The sequence below is a fragment of the Ascidiella aspersa genome, chromosome 2 (assembly GCF_963924565.1).
Source record: "Ascidiella aspersa chromosome 2, kaAscAspe10.2, whole genome shotgun sequence".
Classification (NCBI taxonomy): domain Eukaryota; kingdom Metazoa; phylum Chordata; class Ascidiacea; order Phlebobranchia; family Ascidiidae; genus Ascidiella; species Ascidiella aspersa.
Genome location: NC_139448.1, coordinates 15,322,789 through 15,345,581, shown reverse-complemented (window position 1 = coordinate 15,345,581; position 22,793 = coordinate 15,322,789). Strand labels below are relative to the sequence as shown.

General features: G+C 36.7%; 2 protein-coding genes across 2 annotated transcripts; both read right to left on the bottom strand.

Annotated features, from left to right (window-relative positions):
- Positions 1-5,905: 5,905 nt before the first annotated feature.
- LOC146163918 (protein rolling stone-like) lies at positions 5,906-11,884 on the bottom strand. Its single transcript, XM_083381217.1, has 3 exons — positions 8,319-11,884; positions 7,800-8,037; positions 5,906-7,396 (listed from the first exon to the last, which is right to left on the bottom strand). The coding sequence occupies exons 1-3, from the start codon at positions 8,400-8,402 to the stop codon at positions 6,825-6,827; spliced, it is 894 nt and encodes a 297-aa protein (XP_083237343.1). The 5' UTR covers positions 8,403-11,884; the 3' UTR covers positions 5,906-6,824.
- A 150-nt stretch (positions 11,885-12,034) lies between these two features.
- LOC146163917 (protein SDA1 homolog) lies at positions 12,035-22,511 on the bottom strand. Its single transcript, XM_083381360.1, has 16 exons — positions 22,334-22,511; positions 21,535-21,639; positions 21,210-21,308; positions 20,974-21,084; positions 20,748-20,819; positions 20,474-20,632; positions 20,252-20,358; positions 19,446-19,582; positions 19,145-19,306; positions 18,702-18,837; positions 18,253-18,427; positions 16,541-16,664; positions 15,774-15,844; positions 14,973-15,181; positions 13,876-14,035; positions 12,035-12,409 (listed from the first exon to the last, which is right to left on the bottom strand). Exons 1-16 carry the CDS (start codon positions 22,415-22,417, stop codon positions 12,281-12,283), a joined length of 2,040 nt encoding a protein of 679 aa, XP_083237486.1. The 5' UTR covers positions 22,418-22,511; the 3' UTR covers positions 12,035-12,280.
- Between the last annotated feature and the right edge of the window lie 282 nt (positions 22,512-22,793).

Sequence of the window (22,793 nt, the reverse complement as noted above, 5' to 3'; positions counted from 1 at the left end):
TGCAGGCAGTTGCCCGCGATTTGGTTGAATGGATAAGGAGGTATTTCGCGGATGGGCGCACTCTCAGTGAGGGGTTAAATTGTGCAATCCAAACTGAATACAGATTAAAATATACAAATCAGAAAATACCCAAAAAATGTTCAGGATGCCTAAATATTATTTCATGTTTTTGTCATGTATTATTATCAATACAAAACTTGGATGATAGGGTTCGTTGTGTCGGAAGGACGTTAAATATAATATAACGTATTAAACTTTCACGATATCATTTTCTCTATAACCTTAACCGGTTGGCGCCAGAAAAGCAGTTGTCATAGTAATATTTTTTTTTATTTTATTGAAGGTACGATACAACATCGATTCGGCGAATATAATTACAAAAATGTTATAGTCATGCAAAAATGTTATAGTTATTACTATTAGATGGGCGATAGTTAAGTAAAGTCTATAAAATGGCCAAACTCAAGTAAAGCCTATTTCCACGAAAATAAGGACCAAAGCAACGGGACCAGTAGTTTTAACAGACATTTTTGAAAGCTGAAGTTTCCTGTGGTTCAATACCTCCGTTCGACGATGCTGCTCTTTTATCTGGAAGGAAATATCAAAACGTGTTTATAGTTTCCAGTTTTTTGACGCCCTATTGGTGTTATCGTTATGGTAGGCCGATGACCAGTGATTTAAAAAAGTTATCGCAAAAAATAGATCACAATTAACACGATAAACTTTATTTATAAAGGCTTTTCACAATAGCAATACAAAACATCATAAAAAACATCTTACCTTTGTCTGTTCATTTGGCATAAGACATCAATTCTCAGCTGATGTTTTTTCGTCTTTAGGGTTATGTTGAATCTTAACTAGATGGCCATACCAGTGCGATATCGAGTTGCTGTATGCACACATTTTCTCATACAGTGAAAGATAAAAACCGTGCTTCAAATTCGCACAATCTTTACCTCCACTGTGAAGAACTTGCTGCCTGGTTCGACATCACGCTCCAAAGCAAAAAACGCGTTCTGAAGCCAAAGCCAACTTCTTTGCGTCCGACCTCGCACTTCGTACCCCTCTAAAATATTAATGTCGCAAGCTGTGAGCATTTCTGTAGTCAGCAGCAAGTGTTAGTAAAGCTGTGGCCTTAAAACAGTTGCTGACCCAACACTGCACCACGTACAAGCCTTCCTCCTGTACAACATTGCCTAGCTACGTTTTAAACCCTTAAAACCAGCTTGATCATTTGCTGTTTGGTTGCAACACTACAATTGCTGGAATACTGTGGGCCACAGTTTATATAGTGTAGAAAAATCAAAATTAGCCATTCGTCATTGTTGACTGAAAGTTCCTGGGCAACAGCGGAATACGCTGCTGTCGCGTAATACCCGCACCCCGCCCTAGCGCTAATGCCGCGAACACTCCACTCACTGGCACGTTTCACTGCGCGGACTGACATTCATCAAAAGTCTCTTTGCGTGCGGCTCGGATAACGGAAAACGTGCGCATCTATTACAGCACGGATTGTGCGCGACTATATGGGCATCCTGGCGCGCTCGGGATCCAAACAAGCCGGTGATGAATGTTTGAATTCACCTCGCCTGCTGCCGTTTGCATCGGATGCGCAAAAACAAACCCGACCAGGCCGTTTATTATGTCTCTCATTGATAACTGCGCTGGCGCATTTATGAATTGCGTTTTCCTGGAAGTACCGAGGTTACGACATATTCCGTCATGAATCACACAAGCCGAATCGCTGGCCCGACGCAGGAACAGGCACAATTTGCGTTAAAATCAACACCTAATAAAGTCAAATGCAGTAAATACTGCAACAGGGGTGACCGCTGCCTTGCGAACCGGCTTTTCGTGTTGCTTCATGGGTGCGCAACAATGAAACTGCGACGACCCCGCAAGCCTTAAGCGGCGTCGAGTTCGCGACGAGCTTCACGACACAGGCTGCAGGCCTTGCTAAACAAAAGTTCACCCTCTGTTCATAATCGACTTTCCTCACACTTTTAACTTATACTTGAAATCTATGTAGAACTAATATTCTAAGAACGTTGAGAAAAACTTCGTTGGAATAACTCATTCCTACCATACGTACCCCCTGGAAATGTACATTTCAAAGCCTTCTAAATCGCAATAGAGAAATTAAAAATTACTAAACAATTAAAACTTGTTTATAGCGGTCGTATTGCAATATAGAGTACTTTGACTTACGAGCTCTATATGCAACACTAATTATATGCAAGGCTGTAAAAACAACTCACGCGTGGTCTCATGTGTTTCAAGCGGCTTAACATGGGCGTTAGACGTGCACTGTTTTGGACTCTATCCAAATCAAAACGATTTACCTAATTAATCGGATTTTTTTAAATTAAACGTTGTAAATTGTTATTCATAAAAATATAAATGTATAAGTGCATGAAATACAGTAGTCTACCGAAAAAGTCAACATGTTTATGACAGCTAAATGTTTGGAAAGTTGTGTGCAATGTCTAAAAAGGAAAATTTCTTGTACACAAGAAATAAGCTACAACAGTCTAAAATCACTATTTTAATTTTTGTGAGAGCATATTGCCCATGATTCAAACAAAAGGTGTTCCCGGTTGCCAATGCTGACAATATTTGAGACGGTTGCAGCCAACAGAGCTAGACAAAAATATAACACGCCAAAATGTTTTGCATTGGGCTGCTTTGGTGTGCCATGGCAGCAAAAGTCAGCGCAGGAAATCCGTGCAAAAAGCAGACATTCATCATGCCGCTGCGTCACGATGTGTCAGTGGCTAATTAATGCCTATAGTTGCTACGGTCTGCCGTGATATAGTAAAGCGCAACTGTTCTCTGTGCGGAGCCACTAAAACTGCTGTACAGCAACCGCGACTGAATTGTAAAATAAGGCGTTTTTGGCTGATGCTCCCGATTGGAGTAATGTCGAATGCTATCGGCAAGAGCGGCGTAAAAGGAAATATTTTACCACGAATTTTAACACTTTTAAAATCATTCGATCTGCCAAAATACCGTTAGTATAAAAGAATTATCACGTTACTGTACACCAAACTTGTGCGACCAGTTGCGTTGGCCAATAGAGTGAGCGAAATGCACTTTTTAGAACACAATAAGAGGAGGGCGTTTCGACTATGAACCGCCCGCGGCCTTTCTCCGCAGAAATCATCACCTGGCCATTTATTATGCTCTCCTTTTAAGACCGATGATTACCGACGAACGAAATGACGAGTGCGTCAGTTTAAAACGTTTGACGAAATGTCCTTTCAGCTTTAATTTATGGAACTGATTTGCACCTGCTACAATATAACAAACCGGTGTCCTGTGCTGCATTACGTGTCAAATATTAAGTGTTTTATTTTTTTAAATATATTTTTTAAATGACCCTATGTTTGAACCCCTTTGCTAGTAACCTATGTTTGAACGCCTTTCTAATTTTTAGGTCACAGTTAATACCAAATTGAGTCAAATTGAGCACAAAGCCATCCTGTAAAGACGGATTATACAACTCCAGCCATAAGATCGAAATTAGAACAACATCAACGTTGGAATAAAACTCAATTCGGAGTAAAATCAAAATAGAAGTAATAACAATAGTCGTAATTACGTCTAGATCGGAATAAGGCCTAAACCCGCTGGCATAAGACCTAAATGGCCAGAATAAGGCCTATACGACCTTTTACCCAACCTGATTTCTAGCCCGACCCATTCCTCGCCCCAACCCCCAAACAGGAGCAAATAATGTGGTGCCAGAACAGCGGCATCCCCACTGCACCGTTCAAACATGGGCGCCTAAACGTCGACACCAAAACTGCCAATACCAGACAGGTGCCCCAAAATCCTCTCATATCTACAGTTTTGCGTTATTTTATCTATTTGGGCCTTATTCGGATGAATATAGTTTTTTTCCGGCAGGTTTATGTCTTATTTCAACGATTTTAGATTTTATTCTGTCGTGGTTATTACCTTATATTTGGCTTTGATATGTCGTTGGTCCTAATGCTATGGTATTATATATTATTCTGCTTAGATTTGCTTTGTAGGTAGGTCAGTGTGTGTTCCCAAATTATATTACTTCCTTCTATACACCTAGGGGGACTTAAGAAATTTGATCGGTGATGCTCACAGGAAAATATGAAACTGTTGAGGCGAATATAGTTCAAATTTTGAAGAACTGGGAAACTATAAAAAGAGCATAAACATTTTGTTCTTTAATCAAAAATACTGGACAATCAATATAAATAGAGGTGCAATATTAGTTTGAAATTTTATAAACTGTTACCGGTACAGTTAAAAGCTGTGTCGCGTAAACCATGATTGCTAAGGTATAAACTATATCGATCTTATTTGTTCCTAACTGTATATCTCCTTAGCCAAAAACCGAAAGCCTGTATGATACCGAAATCGTACAAAAATTCGTAACCAAATTTTATAGATCCTGAACCTTGGCGCCAAATAACGCATTTCCTTCAAAGAGTGCCGAAGGAAAATAACTGCGCTTGCTCCCGTGCCTGGTATTTGGCAAAAAAATAATTTGATTGAATTTATTCGAAAATTAACTAATTTCAGCAGCTGTGACGCGCACGACGGACGTAAAAAAACAGCTGCATAAATATATCCCATGTAAAATTATATTTTATTGTGGTCATGTAGTGCTTCGTGTAAATTTGTATAGCTTTCTAAGTAGGCTAATGGATTGTTTTTTTTTACTTTTGTTACGAATACAATACGTTGTTAGGTATTCTTGTGTTAGTACAATTTTGTGTTATAAGGACATTTCAGTTTGTCATGTAAATTGGCATCACCATTAATCTTTGTTTCCTGGGTGCTATAAGACACGGTTTTTAAAAGACGAACTTTGCCCTTCAAGTAATCATCCCTTTTTTCTAACATGAAACTCTACTGCTACCACGCGGGAACGATAACCGTGAGTTAGAGAGAGTATTTGATTTATTTGAAAAAAATAAGGGCTATGTGAATTTCAAATTGTGTTAATAACTTTACAGCCCATCGCATTACGGTACAGGCATATATCAGCCGATAGAAATAGCTTACAGATCAACGTTGTGTTAGAAAATGTTTCTTTTCAATGCCAAACGTATGTAAACAAAAATATTTTAATGGTTTGTATATACTAAATCCGCGATTTTAGTTGACAAAATAAAATGACAAAAACACAAAAGGAACGTAACAAAAAACTACTATGATTGTTCAGGAGTAATTCTACAAGAAAATCTCCTTGAAAGTCCGTAAACCATCCTGAATGTGTGTCTATTTATTTGTATACGACTCTATACTGCTCCCCTGTGGCCTACTGTGACCGGTCCTTCGCGCCACACTAATAGCCACTTGTTTTATCCCTTAGCTAATTTCTAGCCCTACACAAAAAATGTTGACAAGGTGGTTGCATATAAAGCACTGCTTACTACTACGGCATCGGAGCTCCCAAAAATGTCGGCTCCCCATAAAAATAAAATTGTAATATATCATTTTTACATTAGGAAATAACAAAAAATAATTTACCATAAAAAACGTATTGTCGCTAAAAACGGCAAACACATTGGCCGATGCGAATTTTTGAAACAACTGATTGAAGTTTGATTTAGCGTTTGAAACGCTTATATGACAGATTTGGTTATACTAAATGACATACCGTTTATTCATACTGTTAAGAAGTTTTTCCGGTACTTATATGTTTTATCCGACGTTTCGGCTATTCCAAGATGCCTTCATCAGGGAATGTAATACCACCACGGAAAAGTAAGCTAAAAATACAAATAAGTACCGGAAGAACTTCTTATCAGTAAATCCAATGCCTGGTAGCAACAGCATATTAATTTATACTGTTTATTCGCGGCTCGCCTTTCAGCACAAATATTTGAAGCAAATTAGCATCAATACGATCCTGCAGTATCTGACGAGTAACAACTACTACACTGGCACTTAGTATAGGGTTTCGGTTCCGAACCGATTTTATCGAACATTCCTAAAGACGACAAGTGCTATAAAAAACGACTTATCTAAAATGCTAGATAGCAAGCCAACAATAAAGTAGAACTATAGTTATTTACGATAAGCTTAAACACACGCAAGAAGCCTACCTGCTTCGTCACAGGGGTAAAAGTAGCGAAAAGAATCGACAACAAGCAAATCAAATGCACACCGTTTTAGCGATGAAAATGATTAAAGTGCAATAAACAATTAACAATGAATGTGTTTGCAAGTTAATTGTGATCATCTGAGGTTGCAGTTTTTTATCAGTACAAAAATACGTACATACACAGGTTTAATAAAATATATAACGAATGTGTTAATAAAAAGTACGAAGCAAACATTTTACGACTAAAATGATTCAGTGTTGAGGACAATATTTAATATAAAAAAATAAATGGATAATAGTTTTGGTGACTTCGATAACTTATTTTCTTGCTGTAGGAAAAAAGTAAAAATATACTCATAACATTTCCGCATACAATCTTCTTTATTTAAATTTAGGAGTTTTTTTTAACTTGAATCTCAAGGTTCATTTGGAGTTTCTAATTTAGAGAACTGCAAAGCAGATAAAAGTAAGTTATTTTCAGCAGATTTTAATATTGACTAATGCAAAATTCGTTAGTATTTAAATATACAAAACAGATTGCAATTTTTTTTTTTTTTTTTTTGAAAACAAAGATTCTATACAGCCGGGTTAAATGGCTGACTAACGAACGCGTTTAGGAAAAATTACGCTAGTTGTTGTGAAGTAAACGCTTTAAAAACTCTCTGACTTCGTTGTGCCCTTATATTAAGGGGAGTGTCTAAAGTGGCAATAATTGCAACAAACGTCCTTTTTATTGCGCCGCGAGGTCGGGGTAAATTTCGGTCGGCTTGTGATTCGGAGTCGAATCCTCGAAGGCGGTGTTAACGTTGCCCATTTCCAAGCTCGCATCGGATCTAATTTTTTGGTCTTCCTTCTCGTTCTTGAGCACCGTGGCTCGTGCGATGCAGGCGCGTAAGTGATACAAACCAAACGACACGGCCTGGATTACGATTGGTAATACAATGGCGGCTGCAACGTTATAACCAGCGGCCACTCCTGGATTGTTCACCCAATCCAAGACCGGGTAGATAGCAGAGTCTACGCCGGTCCAGTGCATAATCAGAATGAACACGGTGTAGACAAAGGCAAACAACACGACGTAGATAAAGTGTAGGAAACGGATTGGAAAGGCGACCATGAATATATCTATCAAGGCCAGCAAGGAATTGGTGATGTGCAGGTGAATGGTGCGTGGTCTCAGGTTCAGGGCGGCGCTTCTGGTTCGTCCGATCAAAACCCAGTAAAAGATGCTGATTACGAAGGCGGATGTGGTTGCCATGGTGAAAAGCGCCCAGTTCATTTTAAGATACCACGGCAGCGTTTCTAAACATCAAACGATATGTTAGTGACGACGCGGATTACTTTGCATGGGTAATTCACCTCTTCCTTTAATTTTCGGGCAACTCGCATATTACAACTGGAGTATTTATTGTCACTATTTTTATGATTCTAGAAATACAGAACCCGCTTCTTTCACGAATAGCTGAAAGGTCCCGTGAGATACTGATAATAGGCTAATGACGCCGAAGCACAAATTCCCAAAAATCTTTTCTATTTTTTTAATGCTTAAATTCCATATAGATGTTGTTTAATAGTGTTTATAATTAAACTATATTGGTGAATAATGATTATAGCATTTTTTTCATTTGAAGTTTGTGATTTGTTGCTACACATTATTTGCAAAGTCTCAACTTATTGTTATGCGAAACATAGTACATTTTCTAACCTGCATTGCTATGTTCGTCGTTGTGTCGTCGACAAAGGCCAACAATCGAGATCACGAACGCGACAAAAAAGTAAAGAACTAAAAGATATTCGCCCCAGTTGCTCAGTAGCCGGTACTGTGGCTTCTCTCCGGGGGTATTCTGCCCAAGGTCCAACGCAAAGTCGAGGATAAGCCAAACAAGCATATAGATGAGAACCAGCAGGCGGTAGATCATGTACACCCATCGTTTTTTTGTCCACTGCATGTAAAGACAAATTAGTCCCTGTTTCCAAAGTGAATTTTACATTGCGACATCTAAAGCCGTGTTAAATACTTGAGGTCCATTACTTATGCGAAAACATTCATGACGAATAGAAGTGTTTGATACAAAAGAAATACAGCAGCAGCCTTGTAAACTTCTTTAAATAATTTAGACAATAATATTAGTAGCCTACATCGAACAGCAAATTAATAAAATCAATGTAATCGTGATTTGACATCGTTAAAGTGTGGCAAAATATCTATAAACCGTCTACTCACTTGCAAGTGATAGAACTTGTCCGGTGAAACATCGAAAAAGCCGAAGTTTTTGGCTTGAAACTCAAAGCCGCAGCTTGTAGCCATCGTCGTTGACAATATCGTGAAATATAATTTAAAGTATAAATTGTGGGCACTGGTGGTTCTAAATTAAATTAAAAAATAAAATTGTTATACTCTTCGTTTGCCTTACAATGAGTTTTGGCTGCCTTAATATTTTAAGCTGCAATTTGACAAAACTCGGCAGGCAACTGATGCCATAATTGCACTTTTCAATTTTAGTTATTTAATTTTCAATATTTTTCTTGTTGTTGTTATTTTGCTGTATGTGTGTTACAGGATGTGACGTTTGTGGTTATTGGTAGCATCATCGAAAGCCGGATGAAAGTATGCGGAAAAAAATTGTTTTAATGTTATATGTTGGTTGGCTGAAGAGTATACAAACCTCAATATGAAAATATAACGCACGACATTTACTCAGCTAGTTTGGCAGTCCAAATAACTGCTTCGATATCGATACAAATGATTAATAGCACAAAATCATATTTAATAAAACCAAGTCCATTTCATCGCTTCATTGGCCGTAGCTTGTCCTTTGTACCAAAACTAAATTACACGTCGTTATGTTAGCTTAACTATAGAGACGCTAACGCCTGCAATGTCGTATAGTCCCAAGTGAACAAAACACCCTGTTTTACGCACACAAATTAAATTAAGTTGATTGAAGTTATTGCGGACGTAAATGATAAAATATGGGAATTTAACACGATGCACGGGGTTTAAAACGTCACAGATAACTAGCTAAGGCTGTACTCAAGATAAGTCATGCATTCCTAAAGACCAGTGGTGCATTTATAATTATCACTGTATTACAGTTATAGTGCGGTGGTGATTCTATGATGCCCTATTATCGTGCTTTCTTTATGAGTCACACGATTAACTTTTTATTCTATTAAAAAAACATCTTCAATAGATTTCCTAAATCACGGGTATCTCGTTTCTTATCAACCTCAACTCAGAAGTTAATAATTTTTAAACTTACACATTACGTCTGAATAATTGTTAAAATCACGTTCGACGTACTATCTTAACCTCGCTCTATTTAATGGTGAACGATTGAAGTTGTCAAAAGTAGACTGTGCAGTGTGCACACATGATATTTTAGCAATGTTTCACTAGAGTTAAATTTAGACCACTTTTTAAACTGCTGGTTTACCTTGCTAACATGATTTGGTGCGTGTAAAATAACCTCGCGTGGCCTAAACTTACGAGAAATACTTTTTTTAACTCAATTTCTCATTTTCATGTCGCCTCGAACGTTTGTAAAATTTATGCGACATAAAGATGCGCGTTATACATATTTTGAGCAATCCAACTGTCCAGCATAAACTCACCAAAAGAACTGATAAAAACAACCTTTTGATTCTAAACTTATATTCAAAGGTGGAAAGAATGTCCGCCTAATTGCAGCACCCGGGTTTTTTTATTACGCAATTACACATTGTCGGACATTCCCTTATTTGGGTGATGCAGTGCTGCAACCAAAACAATTGACGTCATATCCACAACAACAGCTACACGTTCTACTAGTGATGCTTACAAACTATTGACGCACGGAACAAAGTTTTCCCCAGGTTTTGCGCTTACCAAATATGTTGCATTTTGTCAAATTATTATGATTTTGTCGGTTTGACAGCTAAAGTATTGGTATTTAATAGGAACAGCCACCAAATCTTTATATATGTTTCGCTGTAAATAAAAATGAAAATTGTTTTGTGCACTGCAGGCAACTTTAATTTTAATTGATATTACGATACAAGTTCCTTTTTATTATCTTTCCGGTTCTAGTTTTATGTGGCCAAATCCAAAGTGATAAAGTTCTTTAAAAAAGACTACAACAACCAATTCGCCTGTAACCTTTGCTTTTAACAAAACAACTATAGGCAATTTTAAATATACTATAGGCAATTTTTGATAAAGCTATACGATGAATTCATCAAAATAGTTGCTGTTGGATTTTCAACATTGACAGTTTCAATTTAAAATTCCTAAATATTGATGTTCCCTAGAAAACCACAAAAATACATATTATACATTATATCAGTGGTCGGCAAACTTTTTTGTGAAATTAGTATGCAAACCGCCGTGGGGCTGAATAGATTTAATTAAAACAGACTAAAACAAAAATCGAGCAAAATAGTTGTGTTTACATTATTAAAACTTGGTTAAAATTATAGTTTTGTGGGGTCATGGCCTGTTGCCCCTGTGATGCAGCACCAACTAGGCCTGTTACCCCTGTGATGCAGCACCAACTTTTATTACACAGTAGAATGAGGCCAACAACTATACCGAATCAATAATAAGCAGCTTCGGGCAACTAAAAAATATTAAAAGGCCCACTGCATTGAATGTGATTTAATACAAACAAAAATTTAGCGGAAATAAACAAGACAGCTTGAGTGACTATACATTTTGTTTAATCATCATTTAACAATGAAGTATTTAGTGATACTTCCGTTGTTTATTGGGCGTGGCAGAGCACGGTTTGTCGCACATGCGTGCGTTGTCGTGGTGACACACCTCGCGGCTATAGTAGGCTACGTCATAAATACGACATTTGTCAGAAGAAAGTTTCAACGGGAACACACAATAAGAGCTATAAAGCAACAGTATCTAAAGCGGAATATTCATAATACCATAATACCAAGGCCAACGACCTAATAGGCTATCTAAATTCGACCAGAAGCGCCCAAATTAAAGCTAAAATTGTAAGAGATGGTATAGGACAATTGAGGCCTATAAATTTGGTAAAGGTGTTTTGGGCACCCTACTTCAAACTGCGCCATTGGGATTCTTTATGTCGCACCAGACTGTTTGCTCCTGTTTAGGTTGAAGGGTGGGAATAATTGGGGCTAAAGTTTGCTTGAGGCATGAAACTATCAGGGGAATTAGACGAAGTTAGGGGTGGGGTAGATAAAAGGCTCACGTCTTGTTCCGATTTAGACCCTAATCCTACTATAAGGTATTATTATTCCGACCTTGATGTTATTCTAATTAAATTCTTATTGCCAGGTCCTTTTTAACCTCATGATCACCACAAACTTTTAACCTGACGAAACGTAATCTATAGTTGGGTGTTTCCGACAGATGTAATTCTTCACGGCGACAATTATCTGATTAGTTTTTTTGGACTAAGCTAGTATCTAGTCTTACGTACAAAGCAAAACCACTTCCAAACTTATCACTGCTTATTACACAGCTCTTGTTAATTTACAACAAGCTGAAATTGATTACCACTCTTACTGCTTTTTAAATGCATAAATTTCAAGACAAAATTGCGTTTAACCGAAAATTGAGTAAGTTAAGATGCACGTTAACAAACGACAGGAAAATGTTTTCATAAATTCACATAAAATACTACATAAATATCAGCAACCGTACTAAACTAAACTAAAATTAGGTTATAGAAAATAGGCTTCATAAGTGACAAAAAAAAAATAAAAAAGTAATCTTCCGGTCTAATGTTGAACTATTGCTGGCCTATGAAATATAGCTAGACAACAAAAGTCGCATTTCAAAAGGCAAAAATTCTCCGAAGTGGCTTTTAAGCTACCTTGTCTCTAACCTTTACAAGTCTTTCTGGCTATTTAAAAAAATTCTTTTTCATGCGTTTTTATTTATTTGGCATTGATGAGTCACCGACGCGCGTAACAAAAAAGCACGCAAAACGAACTGGACTCGAGATCCAGTAGAGAAAAGCTCTCCGTCATGGCGGCTTGGGTTTGCGCAAACGTAATTTGCCACGTTATCTCCCAGAAGCACCGACAACTATTTTCGACTGTGCTCACCATTGCCAAAATGCCGGCTTTAAGCTACGACGGTTACCGTCTCAACAATACAGCCGGAGGCAACGTAAACGAGCGGATTTTGTGAGGCGTAAAACTACATTGTATAGCATGGATAGGTCACTTTCGTTTAGATCGCTTCAATAGAGCGTTACGCAGGGCGACTTGCTTCTCTTTGAACGAACGTCCAGATTTCTTGCTGTTGATTTTCTGTCTCACCATCATGAACGGCTTGTTCTTGCGCTTTTGCTATAAAAATTGCAACACTATTATTGCACTTGTAAGCAAGGGAGTGCGCCCGGCAAACGCTGTTATGAGAATCTGCTCCACAACTTTGCAGAAAAAGAGGCGAAACGGGTTGATTACACACTGCTTTGCATTTTATGTATGAAGTCTTCTGAGCTGAATAAATAAATCATGCTTTTTGCAAATCAATCAGCAAGATCATTAAATGAATGAACTGTAAACAACAATCATTTTGTGGCGCAATGCGTTTGAATGCAAATTTGAAATTGCTTAACGAGCGTTTTCTAAATGCATAAATTTTTGGCAACACGAGATGTACGACTTGTGGTTTTCCAAATCACGCGTTACATTCGCTTCACAAATCCATTGTTGGTTTAACTAAACCAGTGCTTGTCAAGGCCCTCCTTCCAGTTTACGAAAATCTACGCGACGCGGCAAATCGAAGTTTCTATTTAAAATAGACAAGGTGATTAGACTGGAGACATGCTTTGGTGATAAATTAAAACAAGATTGTGAAGTGATAAACACGACTGGTTTACTGAAGCAAACTCCATTAACACAATTTAGACTAATAAGTACTTCTTAGTTCTATAATGCTATTAATTTAGTTTATATTGGTTTGTTTTTGCCTTGTTAATTTTGCATTTACGCAATTGTACCAGGCGACGCCTACCCACAGGTTATTGCGACACCTAATGGTTGCGAACCACTGACGTGTGATTTTTAGCGTGGAATAAGGAGGACAAGCAAAACGTTTAGTAAAACAAATCGCTTCTTTGCTATAGTTTGTCAGGCGGAAGGGGTGACGTTAAAAAACATGCGCCGTGGTTCGTACGCAGTGACGAAGCACAGCTAGGAATGAGACTGACGACATGCCTACCGATTAATCACTTTACCAACGCCTTGTAGACCGTACTGGGCCACCAAAACATTGACAGCAGTGATTACACTGGTCATGTTTTTACGCACTTAAAAAAGTAAAGAGTGCTGTTGCACGTTTTGGTTTAATCTTGAAGTATGTAAATTGTACATTGTACACTAACGTAACCAAAACAAAAAGTCCTTTGTTGCCCCAATCGAAGCGTACTGTATAGTTTTTGGATACATTCTTTGAGAATAAAATAACGCTTCAAATATCGGTGACTTTGTAACTCATAACATAAAGCATTTAACAAAACTCCTAAAGAAGTCAATAGAGAATGAATGTATAGAAGAATGTCGCAAAACTATCTGCAAAACTGCAACTTAACAAAAACAGGTAACAAGTTATAATTAAGTGTATCACTTAAAAGGCAATATGAAATGTACATTACAGCATTAAACTGTTCAATAAATTCCGCGAAATAATCAATGCCCAGCAAGCGTGTAATTAGCCAAGATTCGACTGGGTATTTTAGCGAAATAGTACACTAGGCGCCGAAATTGAATAAAATGGAATATTGAAAATCTCCGGCATAACTGTACAGTACCTTGTTGGTGGAGCTGGCGTGAGGGTTGAGTTTGGCCTTTTTACTACCATATTTGGGGCGGTCCTCTCTTCCGGCCAGCACGGTGGCCAGCCTACTTTCGCGGTCGTGCGCAGGTCTCTTCAGGACAAGCTCGATGTCGTTAAGGGCCACCAGTTCACCACTGGAAATAAAAAAACGTTTGATACCTTGAAACGTGAAACCTTTTGAAGTTTTCCGCAGTTTAGTGGTTACTGGCCAAGTTCTTGATATGTACTAGTACTTCGAACAATTTTATAGTATTGTTAATCGTTTCAATGTACTACAAAATCCTTTCACTCCTTTCCCCTACAACTGCTTCACGGACCCCAATTGTTTCGCAGATCCGATATTGAGAACAGCTGGAAAAACCGTCCTTACGATAGTTTCTAATATGGCGTTACAGCAGAAAAAAACAAACACTTTTTTATTCCAAGATAATTACTACTTTAAAGCAAACTTTACATTTATAAGAAATATTGTTAAAACCCATTGACACAAAAATAAGTTCAAATTCGTATTTAAAGTAGCAACTCGATTGCGTTTGGTTTTGTCTGTGCATTCGCACAATATTTTTAAGTAGCAGCCAAAGAATATTTTTAAGTAGCTTATAAGGTCTCCAAAGTGTTTAGTCCATATACACCACACTTCTAAAAAAACTGCCGCTACACCGAGAATTCCAGGCATTCGGGCGGGGCAGTATAATTAGGTTTGGCACGTGACCAACCAAAGCGGTCACCGTAGTGCAGTGTTTCTCAACCTATTTTCGCGGCGAGCCGAATATTAAGCGTAAGTGTAACAGCGAAGCTTTGGAGACCTAAATCTATTTACTAAACATTTAAAAAATTCATGCGAATTTACTTAATAACATAGCATAAATATAATCGAATTTAATATATGAGCCATGTCTTCCTATTGTCTTCAATAGTTATCTCAAATTTCAAAGAAATCTTGGTGGACCGATCTCAATAAATCTCCAACCATGTGAACTACTGCAGTCGGCGACCCGACCAAATTATACGGCGGCCCAAATTGGGGCGGCGGCCAATAGATTGAGAAACACTGCCGTAGTGAGACCTAACCTCTCTGTGGTGCTGATGTCGGTCGAAACCCTCTTAGTTCCTCGCCTGGGCGCCGCCTTCACTTCGTCGGTGGCCAGCTTCGCTTTGATCTTCTGGAACTCGTCCTGCGTGATGAAGCGACTCTGGCTGACCAGCTTGGCCCGGGCCGCTTTGGCCTCCGGATCTAGGGCCTCTTCTTCCTCTGGCCCCTCCCCGGCAGCGGCTGTTGTCTGGTACAATTTGAGCGTTAGCGTTTGGTGCTTTTAAATACGCAGATTGTTGTAGCCTAAGCCCAGACGGATAATTTTTTGCAAGCGTACAACCTGTTTTTATCGATTTTACGAACATGGAATAACCATTTTAGGAATTCACCACTGTCGACCTGAACATTAACGTCAGTTAAATAACATGCTCCGAACGTTTACATTTTGTACCGGTAAAACTTGAATTAAAAATCGCTTCTATTTACCTCATTTTAACCATAAAGTAAGGAGCCAAAATGTGGTGCTTGTTGTACATGGCTGAGGTAGTTGACGTAAAATGATGGCTAAGAGAAGCGCCTATTTTTTTAAGCCTTTAGGAAAACAGGTGCAAATATGAAGTGGCTCAAACCTTTACAAAAATTTTCTATTACAACGCTTTTTTAAAACGAAGTTTTAGGTTAGGCTGTTTATTAATTATTAGGAGATGTGAGTGCAGCTACTTATTTCGCGACCAAATAGAGAATAGACAAAAACACTTTCGCTAACTTAAAATAGGGGCAACAAAATTAAAACAGTTCTTGCAAAATTGCGCTGTTCTCCAAAATGGCGATTTAACTACCTCTTCGTCGGATGAGACATCGTGCCAACTTCCATCGTCATCACTATCATCTGAGCACGATTCCCATCCAGCTGTTGGAAAACAAATAATGAGCTTTCATTGTTCAGTAATGGCTGGTCTGGGTTAAAAAGTGCTTACATAAAACTGGTTTGAAAATGCTTCAGAATCATTTTCTCTTAGCGCTTGGAGACCAAGCTAAAATCACTCGATGTTTTACCACGTTATTTGTGACAAGATAAAAAAACACCGCCTTGCCTTTTTAGCATTCCGTCCACATTGGACTATTTTTAGTGTAAGCAACAGAATATAGCCAATTAATAAATATGGTGTCAAAATCATCTAAATGTGGTAATTAATTTAACAGCAAAATACAATGGCAAATTCATAATGGAAACAAAACAAAAAAATCCTGGAAAGGTGTTTACTATATAATCACACCTTATGTCGAGGATTTGTGAAAAGTTTAGAAACATTACATGGTGATTGTTAAAATTTAAATTTTGTCACGATAAAAAAAACGTAAACTATTAGTAATGTCAAACCGCTACCAAGGGGACTAAAGGTCTATTTTTACCTTGGTGGTTACTTGATGAAATTTTGGAATTTTTCTTTATACCAGGACTATGGCGACACGCATCCATGTTGTTGTTATTTTTTTAATACATATTTTATTTGTAGTATTGCAGCAGGACAACCAAAGGAAGGTAAATCCTAGAAACGGCGAATTGCGTTTATCAGTTGTTAAGTTAAAGAGCTAATAGACATGCCTTGATTCTTTTCGTACTCTTCGGGTTCTTCTGGCAGAACTTCGGAGCCAGGCAGAAAATCGTTGCTGGTAATTTCACCGTATGCTGTGCATTTCAAGTCACGACTAGCTTCGGTGGGTTTACCCTGCATTAAACGTTGTATTGATGAAAGGGTTATCTTTCATAGGCGGATGAACGTTTTAAAATACTTTAGATCAGCATTGAATACACAGTTAACTATAACAGGGTATTACAGTACAAAAAGAACCCTTATGTCAGGGGGGTCCGTGAATTAGTTTTAGGGGGTCCATGAAGGCCAAATCGAAATAGTAGTGTATATTTAAAAAGTAATCATTTTTTCAAAGACAGCAGTTTAATTACAAACAAAACGGTTTTGCACTGACTGTATTTAAACTCCATTTCACTTTCACATTTTTAGACCGAAGTCAACAAATTTATGAAGTTTATTTGTATTGTGACGTCAATTTATGACGTCATTTAAAAAAAATTGTATATGGTGGTCCACGCGACGTCAAAAAAAAAAATTGTTGGGGTCAACGGTAAAAAAAGTTTAAGAACCCCTGCCTTAAGTGTTAGTCGGCAAAAGTAACTAATCTTTTAAAAGAATGTTAGGCGTGATTCGTGAGATGGCAATAAAACGTTTTTTTTAAGGAAAGTAGACATTACTGTATTTGTTTCAACGTTAAAATTAGAGTCACAGAAACGTCGGTCAATGAAACTAGACGACAAGATAATAAATGCGAAATAAATTTGCTTCGGATCTTAAACACTTTGAAGGAAATACAGTGTGTAAGCTTAGCGCCTGTGGATAACCTAATGGTAGTTTAAGGTAGCCAAGAAAAATATAGAGTAAAGGGACAGACATACAGGCTCTCAAACACGTTCGTTTTATATTAATGGTAATGCAACGATTGTTAACACAAAGCCAAAAAAGGCCAAAAAATAACAATCTAATGCAAAACCCTCACATGGTATCATAACGTATTTTTGAATTGTATTTCAAATACAACTCAAGTACAATGATAACTAGTTCGATTATTTAATCTCGAAAAACAGCACTACTCCCGTCCGAGCTTCTATCCCAAACTGTCATTTAGCCGGTGACCACGAATAAACCAATTCGTGGTATTCTTGATTCGCAATCAAGATTCTCACGAGTTGTTGTATGTTCGCGGCGGTAGTTAGATACGCAATGCCGATCTACTGAAGTTGATTGACGTATTTGACACAGTTCCGCCCGAATGATTACTAAACTTGAAACAGTGTTTGGAAATACAGCCTGATAAGTGTGGCCAATTAATCCAACGTTTCACACAATAAACGAGTGGCTTTTAAACTTTTTTTAGCTTGAGTCAAACTACGAAAATAAAAAATAAGTGCTTCACTTTATACAAAATAATAATAGCCTATTAGAACTTTACTTTTACCCCTAATACCAGGAAATAATAGTTAAATAGCGCTATATTACTATTAGTAATCTAAAAGACAGTGTGCATCCAAGCATGCATGCTCGCCTGCATGCCTATTTGTTAAACGAATATGTTATTTTCTTAATTTATAAAAAATTAAGCAGCACTTGAAAAATCTCTAGTGTGCCTCGGTTCAAAGTTTCAGAACTACTTCTCTAAACAGGTCCCTAAATGTAATATTTGTTGTCAAATTTCAAACCAGCTTGTTTCTAGTGTGGCCCAAAAAGATTTGGATTCACTTACCCTGTCTTTTCTGAGCAGCAAAGCGGGATTGACTTTCCTGTAAAGTTGCAGCAGCGATCGAGCGGCAGACGTCACTGCTTTGTCGTGTTTCGTCTTGTATTGCGTCAGATCGCGGAGCAGCTCTTCGGTCATGGCCAGTGGACACCGAGAGCAAATCTCGCGTATGGCGTTTAAACTACGAAAGTAAAATGTTATTATTCAGTGTTGTGTGTCCACAGATAATAACACAAATCCATGCACACGACATTAAGTCATGTTTAATCAGTAAACTATCTGTCTTTGGTATGAACAATGTTACAAACCAAAGTTTTAAAGACGCTTTAATTGATAAAAGTCTCTTCCATGTAGTTTAAATATAGTTAATTCCAATGTTTTACAGCAATTTTCGTTATTAACTGTTTCTGTGTTATAAATCTAACTAACGGAAACCGTATGGAAATGTTGCATACCCGACTCCCATAACTTCGCTGGAGTTTCGCTCTGACACAAAGTTGTTTGCGATCGTCATCAACAGCGGATAAATAATCTCTGGCGGAACAACCTCATGACTTGCTTGGGCGACCGCCAGAAGGATCTTCGTGACATCTGTAGAGAAAGTGAATTCATAAAATACATCATCGTCGGCCATGTATAGCAAATTACGAGGCGAAAGGTAGTGTGATTTTGTATTTCAGTAACAATCTTTTTCGTAGTAATTTGTACAATAGTGATCCACGTTGTTTACCCAGTTAAAAAAAGATGAATCAATTTTTTAAAATCAATTCACATGCACTAGACTTTTAGTTTTATACCGGGACTTATTGTGTTTTTAACGGACTCCGAAGCCCTGTGTACAACAAATTTTAACGAAAATATAAACAAGACTGTTTCTATAGAAGAGCTTTTCACTAACCTCGCTGATGGGGTTGCAGAAATCTTTGAAGAAACGGATAAAAGTTGAAAAGCATTAATTGATGAATTCCTACAATTCTTGATATGACGATTATCATCATAAGCCGTATTTCAAAACTTTCATTTGAACCTTGAAGCTGCTTAAATAAGCGTTCACTAAAACCTGAAAGTGCAACATACATTAAAAATAGATTGAAAACACAAATAACTATTTTCCATTATACAAACTGCAGTGTTTCCAAAAGTTCTCAAACTGCTTGTGTTTGTGTTATTGGCAGAGTGTTATTTATCGAAAACATTACCTTGAGGGTCATATAGCAAATGAACAGCTGAGAAATCTGTGTTGCTTTTCTTTGTTTTCTTTTTATGTTTGTGCAAGGCTTTTAAGGCTTTGTCCCTTTTTTGTTTGGCCCGAGTGGTTTTCTTCGCAACAGCAAATCTGTATAAATGTTCAGAAATATGATTTAAAATATTTAAATAGTTAAACAATACTGCCATATTAAGAAATTTAAATAAATATATTTTGTGAACTTAACCATGTTACATAGAAAATATGTCCATGCTAGACCAACACAACAGTAAAATTAAGCCAACTTTCAAAAACATCACTACCAACATAAGTAGTCATTTTGTATCAACCCCCTTTTGGCATTACTGTTTCAAAGTTCATATAATACCACAAACAAACGTTTTTGGCATTAGTTGCAACCAAAAGACAAACAAAAAAGTGCTTTCTATATTTCCCACAAACCAGTGTCAATGTATATTGCAAAAATATTTGTGGAAAAAAGTTCCTATTTAGCTAACAAGTTTTCCTTGAATTACACTACTACTCCTTACTTAAAATCAATAAAAATAAAGTGTAACAATTTTATATTTTAATGTTGAAATTCGGACTCTATGAATCAAACATTTTTTTGGAAAAATATGTACCTTTGCGTGTATCTTAAGAATTTTTTACCACATATAAACAGCTACGGCTAAATAAGCAAAGAGAAAACAAATCCTAAGAACTTTTGTAATACAAATCTATCAGAGTTTCCTGCCAGTGCAATAGAAACAATTTGTTAGACGTAAAAAAAAACATTTCTCTGGTTGTCGGTATTACCTTATAATAATATCCCTTGCGCTGGGTCCGTCTTCTTCAGAGTCTGAATCCGATTCTTCTGAAGGCTGATCTTGTCCTAGGAAATATCTGAAAGCTGTTCCTAGTACCTAAATAAATTAAAGATTAATTATAAATGCCGCAGTGAATTGTTAGAATAATAATAAACTTTAAATTGTATAAGTAGCTGTATACAGTTAATAAAAATAAACTAGTTATTACAACCTTGGTAAACTTTGAAAAGCAGGCTGTGCTAATCACATTAACAGTTTTGGCATCATTCCATATTTTTCTGTGGTATAATTCGGTCATGACATTTAATGACATCTTGGCAGCCGTGGCATTGTTGTCAGACAACATTGTGTACATGAAGTTTTGAAGACCCTTTAATAAAAAAAACATTTTATGAACATTTAGATATGCAGAAACATAAGAAGTGCATATTATGTATGAAACACATTTTGTATATTCAGGAGAAAAATGTCTAAAACCAACCCACCTTATTAAGTTTGTTATCTTTATGTCCAGTATTTAACTTTTTTACATCTTGTACAATAAAATTAAACAGCGTCTGAAATTAAAACAGTTATAATAGCAATTAATATAAATATTCAACGAAATAGTTTTAAATAAAAAGTAACAAATTAAATTTAAGTGCTAAAAAAAATTCTAAACTTTAAGAGTGGCAGACTTTTTTTACCTTTTAAGGAAAATAATATTATCACCTTTCTTAGTAGTTTGTCTTGACATCTGAAAAGTTCAAAGAACAATTCAAACAAAGAAGCTGGGGTAATAAGATTCTTATTCCGTAAGATCATCAAAGCTCGACATAAAGTCTGTAATATAAAATTGCAATTGCTTTGTTGACATTCAGTTTTTGAATAATGTTACATGGATACAGAAAAAGCATCTTCAAAACAAAGTAAACTTTCAAGCATTGAAACAGATTTGTTTACTGTACCATTCGAGTTTCAGAATTTAGTGAAAGCATATGTTTCTGAAGTACATCTTTTAACTGCTGAGGAAACTCCTTAACCACATCTGGATAACAATGCGTTACCTAAAAATACAAAACATAAAACAAAGGATTGACCTAGGCAACAGTGCCTGAATGTCTCAACAAAACTAAAAGATTATATAGCTATTTCAATTGCATTACAGAACATATTCAATTGCATTACAGAATTAACGAATGTGTGAAGTATTTTTAGAAGTAAACACAGCTAAATTGGTAATATTTTTTGCAATAAAAAAATAGGATTAATAAAGTGTATTGCCAACAACACCTGTGCAATGAACATGACAAGTTCACATAACGTGCTTGCATCTTCCTTGGGTTGCAAAAGAAAAACCTGAAGGTTTGACTCATAGCGACGATATTGTTGCTCAAACTGAGAAATTTAAAGAAGCATTTATGAACAGCAACATATAAAATTACCACATTATTCAGATAATGACAGGCGTTGAACAATATACAAAATGTCAATTAATCAATAAACACTTTTCTTTCCTAATTGATAACAATTTTTACACTTTTTAGTAGTTACTTTAAATATCTTCATGAAGCAATAAACAATTTAATAAGACCAGTGATTCTCAACCGCGGCTCTCAGAGCCGCATGCGGCTCTCAACTGTACATTTTGCGGCTCTCACTAACGGAGTGAAAAATTAGTTAGCAGTAGCAGAATTGCAACAAAGGAAGTAAAAGAAAATAAAAGTGAATGAATTTGATCAGCAAGGATCCTGAGTACGAAGTACTAATTGTTCCCGGGAAGTACTTATGTTCCCTGGTACTTCCGTTCGGGTCTTTAAAATAATTTTGTGGTTTGTGACGTCATAATATATTTAGTCTTGATCGACAAGCTATGGCAATAAGAAATAGCTGTTTCAACAGTGATAATTAGTTAGCCTAGGCTAGCGTAATGTATTTTTGTTGTTTTCTTGTTTCTTTCTTAATGATTTTAATTATATGCCTACTGTTGTTTTTTATGCGGCTCCTTGCAAACCTTAGGTTTGAAATGCGGCTCTGGCTCTATAAAAGGTTGAGAACCACTGAATAAGACTATACAGTTAATAGAAAGTACCTCTGCTTTGTAGGAAGCTTTATCTCGCTTAATTAAATTTTGAAGTTGTGGCAAATTGTCTGGAATTTGATTAGCTCCTCCCATTACCACTGGATATTTCCCCTACGTCAAAAGGTTGGCGATGCCAAACACATACAAGTATAACTTCGAAATATGAAATAACTACGAATATGAATACATTCACGTGTCAGACAATGAGAAAACATTGACACCTAAGGCATATCTCATAGTGCTAAATACTACTAGTTTAACGTACATTTATTTTGAGTTTATGAACTAAATTAAATTATTTGTGTTGTTAAAAACATAACTAGATAAGGTACATCCAAAATATTAGGAATATAAGAAATTAAAATTGATATATCAGATGCACCGTAATATACTTTCATTTTTTACACTGCGAGTTGGTTGTAGTTTAGGTTTCATAGTATTATTGCTTCAGGGACTTACCCTGGTAGAA

Bases quoted from the DNA above. Each gene is read 5' to 3' on its own strand.
- LOC146163918 (XM_083381217.1), bottom strand. From the start codon at position 8,402: ATGGCTACAAGCTGCGGCTTTGAGTTTCAAGCCAAAAACTTCGGCTTT. The intron at 8,038-8,318 runs GTGAGTAGACGG...CTTTACATGCAG, and splicing joins ACAAGTTCTATCACTTGCAA to TGGACAAAAAAACGATGGGT. The intron at 7,397-7,799 runs GTTAGAAAATGT...TTTGATGTTTAG, and splicing joins CGACGAACATAGCAATGCAG to AAACGCTGCCGTGGTATCTT.
- LOC146163917 (XM_083381360.1), bottom strand. From the start codon at position 22,417: ATGGGAGGAGCTAATCAAATTCCAGACAATTTGCCACAACTTCAAAAT. The intron at 19,583-20,251 runs GTAATACCGACA...ACATTTATACAG, and splicing joins GCAAGGGATATTATTATAAG to ATTTGCTGTTGCGAAGAAAA. The intron at 15,182-15,773 runs GTAGTTAAATCG...AAATTGTACCAG, and splicing joins ATGTCTCATCCGACGAAGAG to ACAACAGCCGCTGCCGGGGA.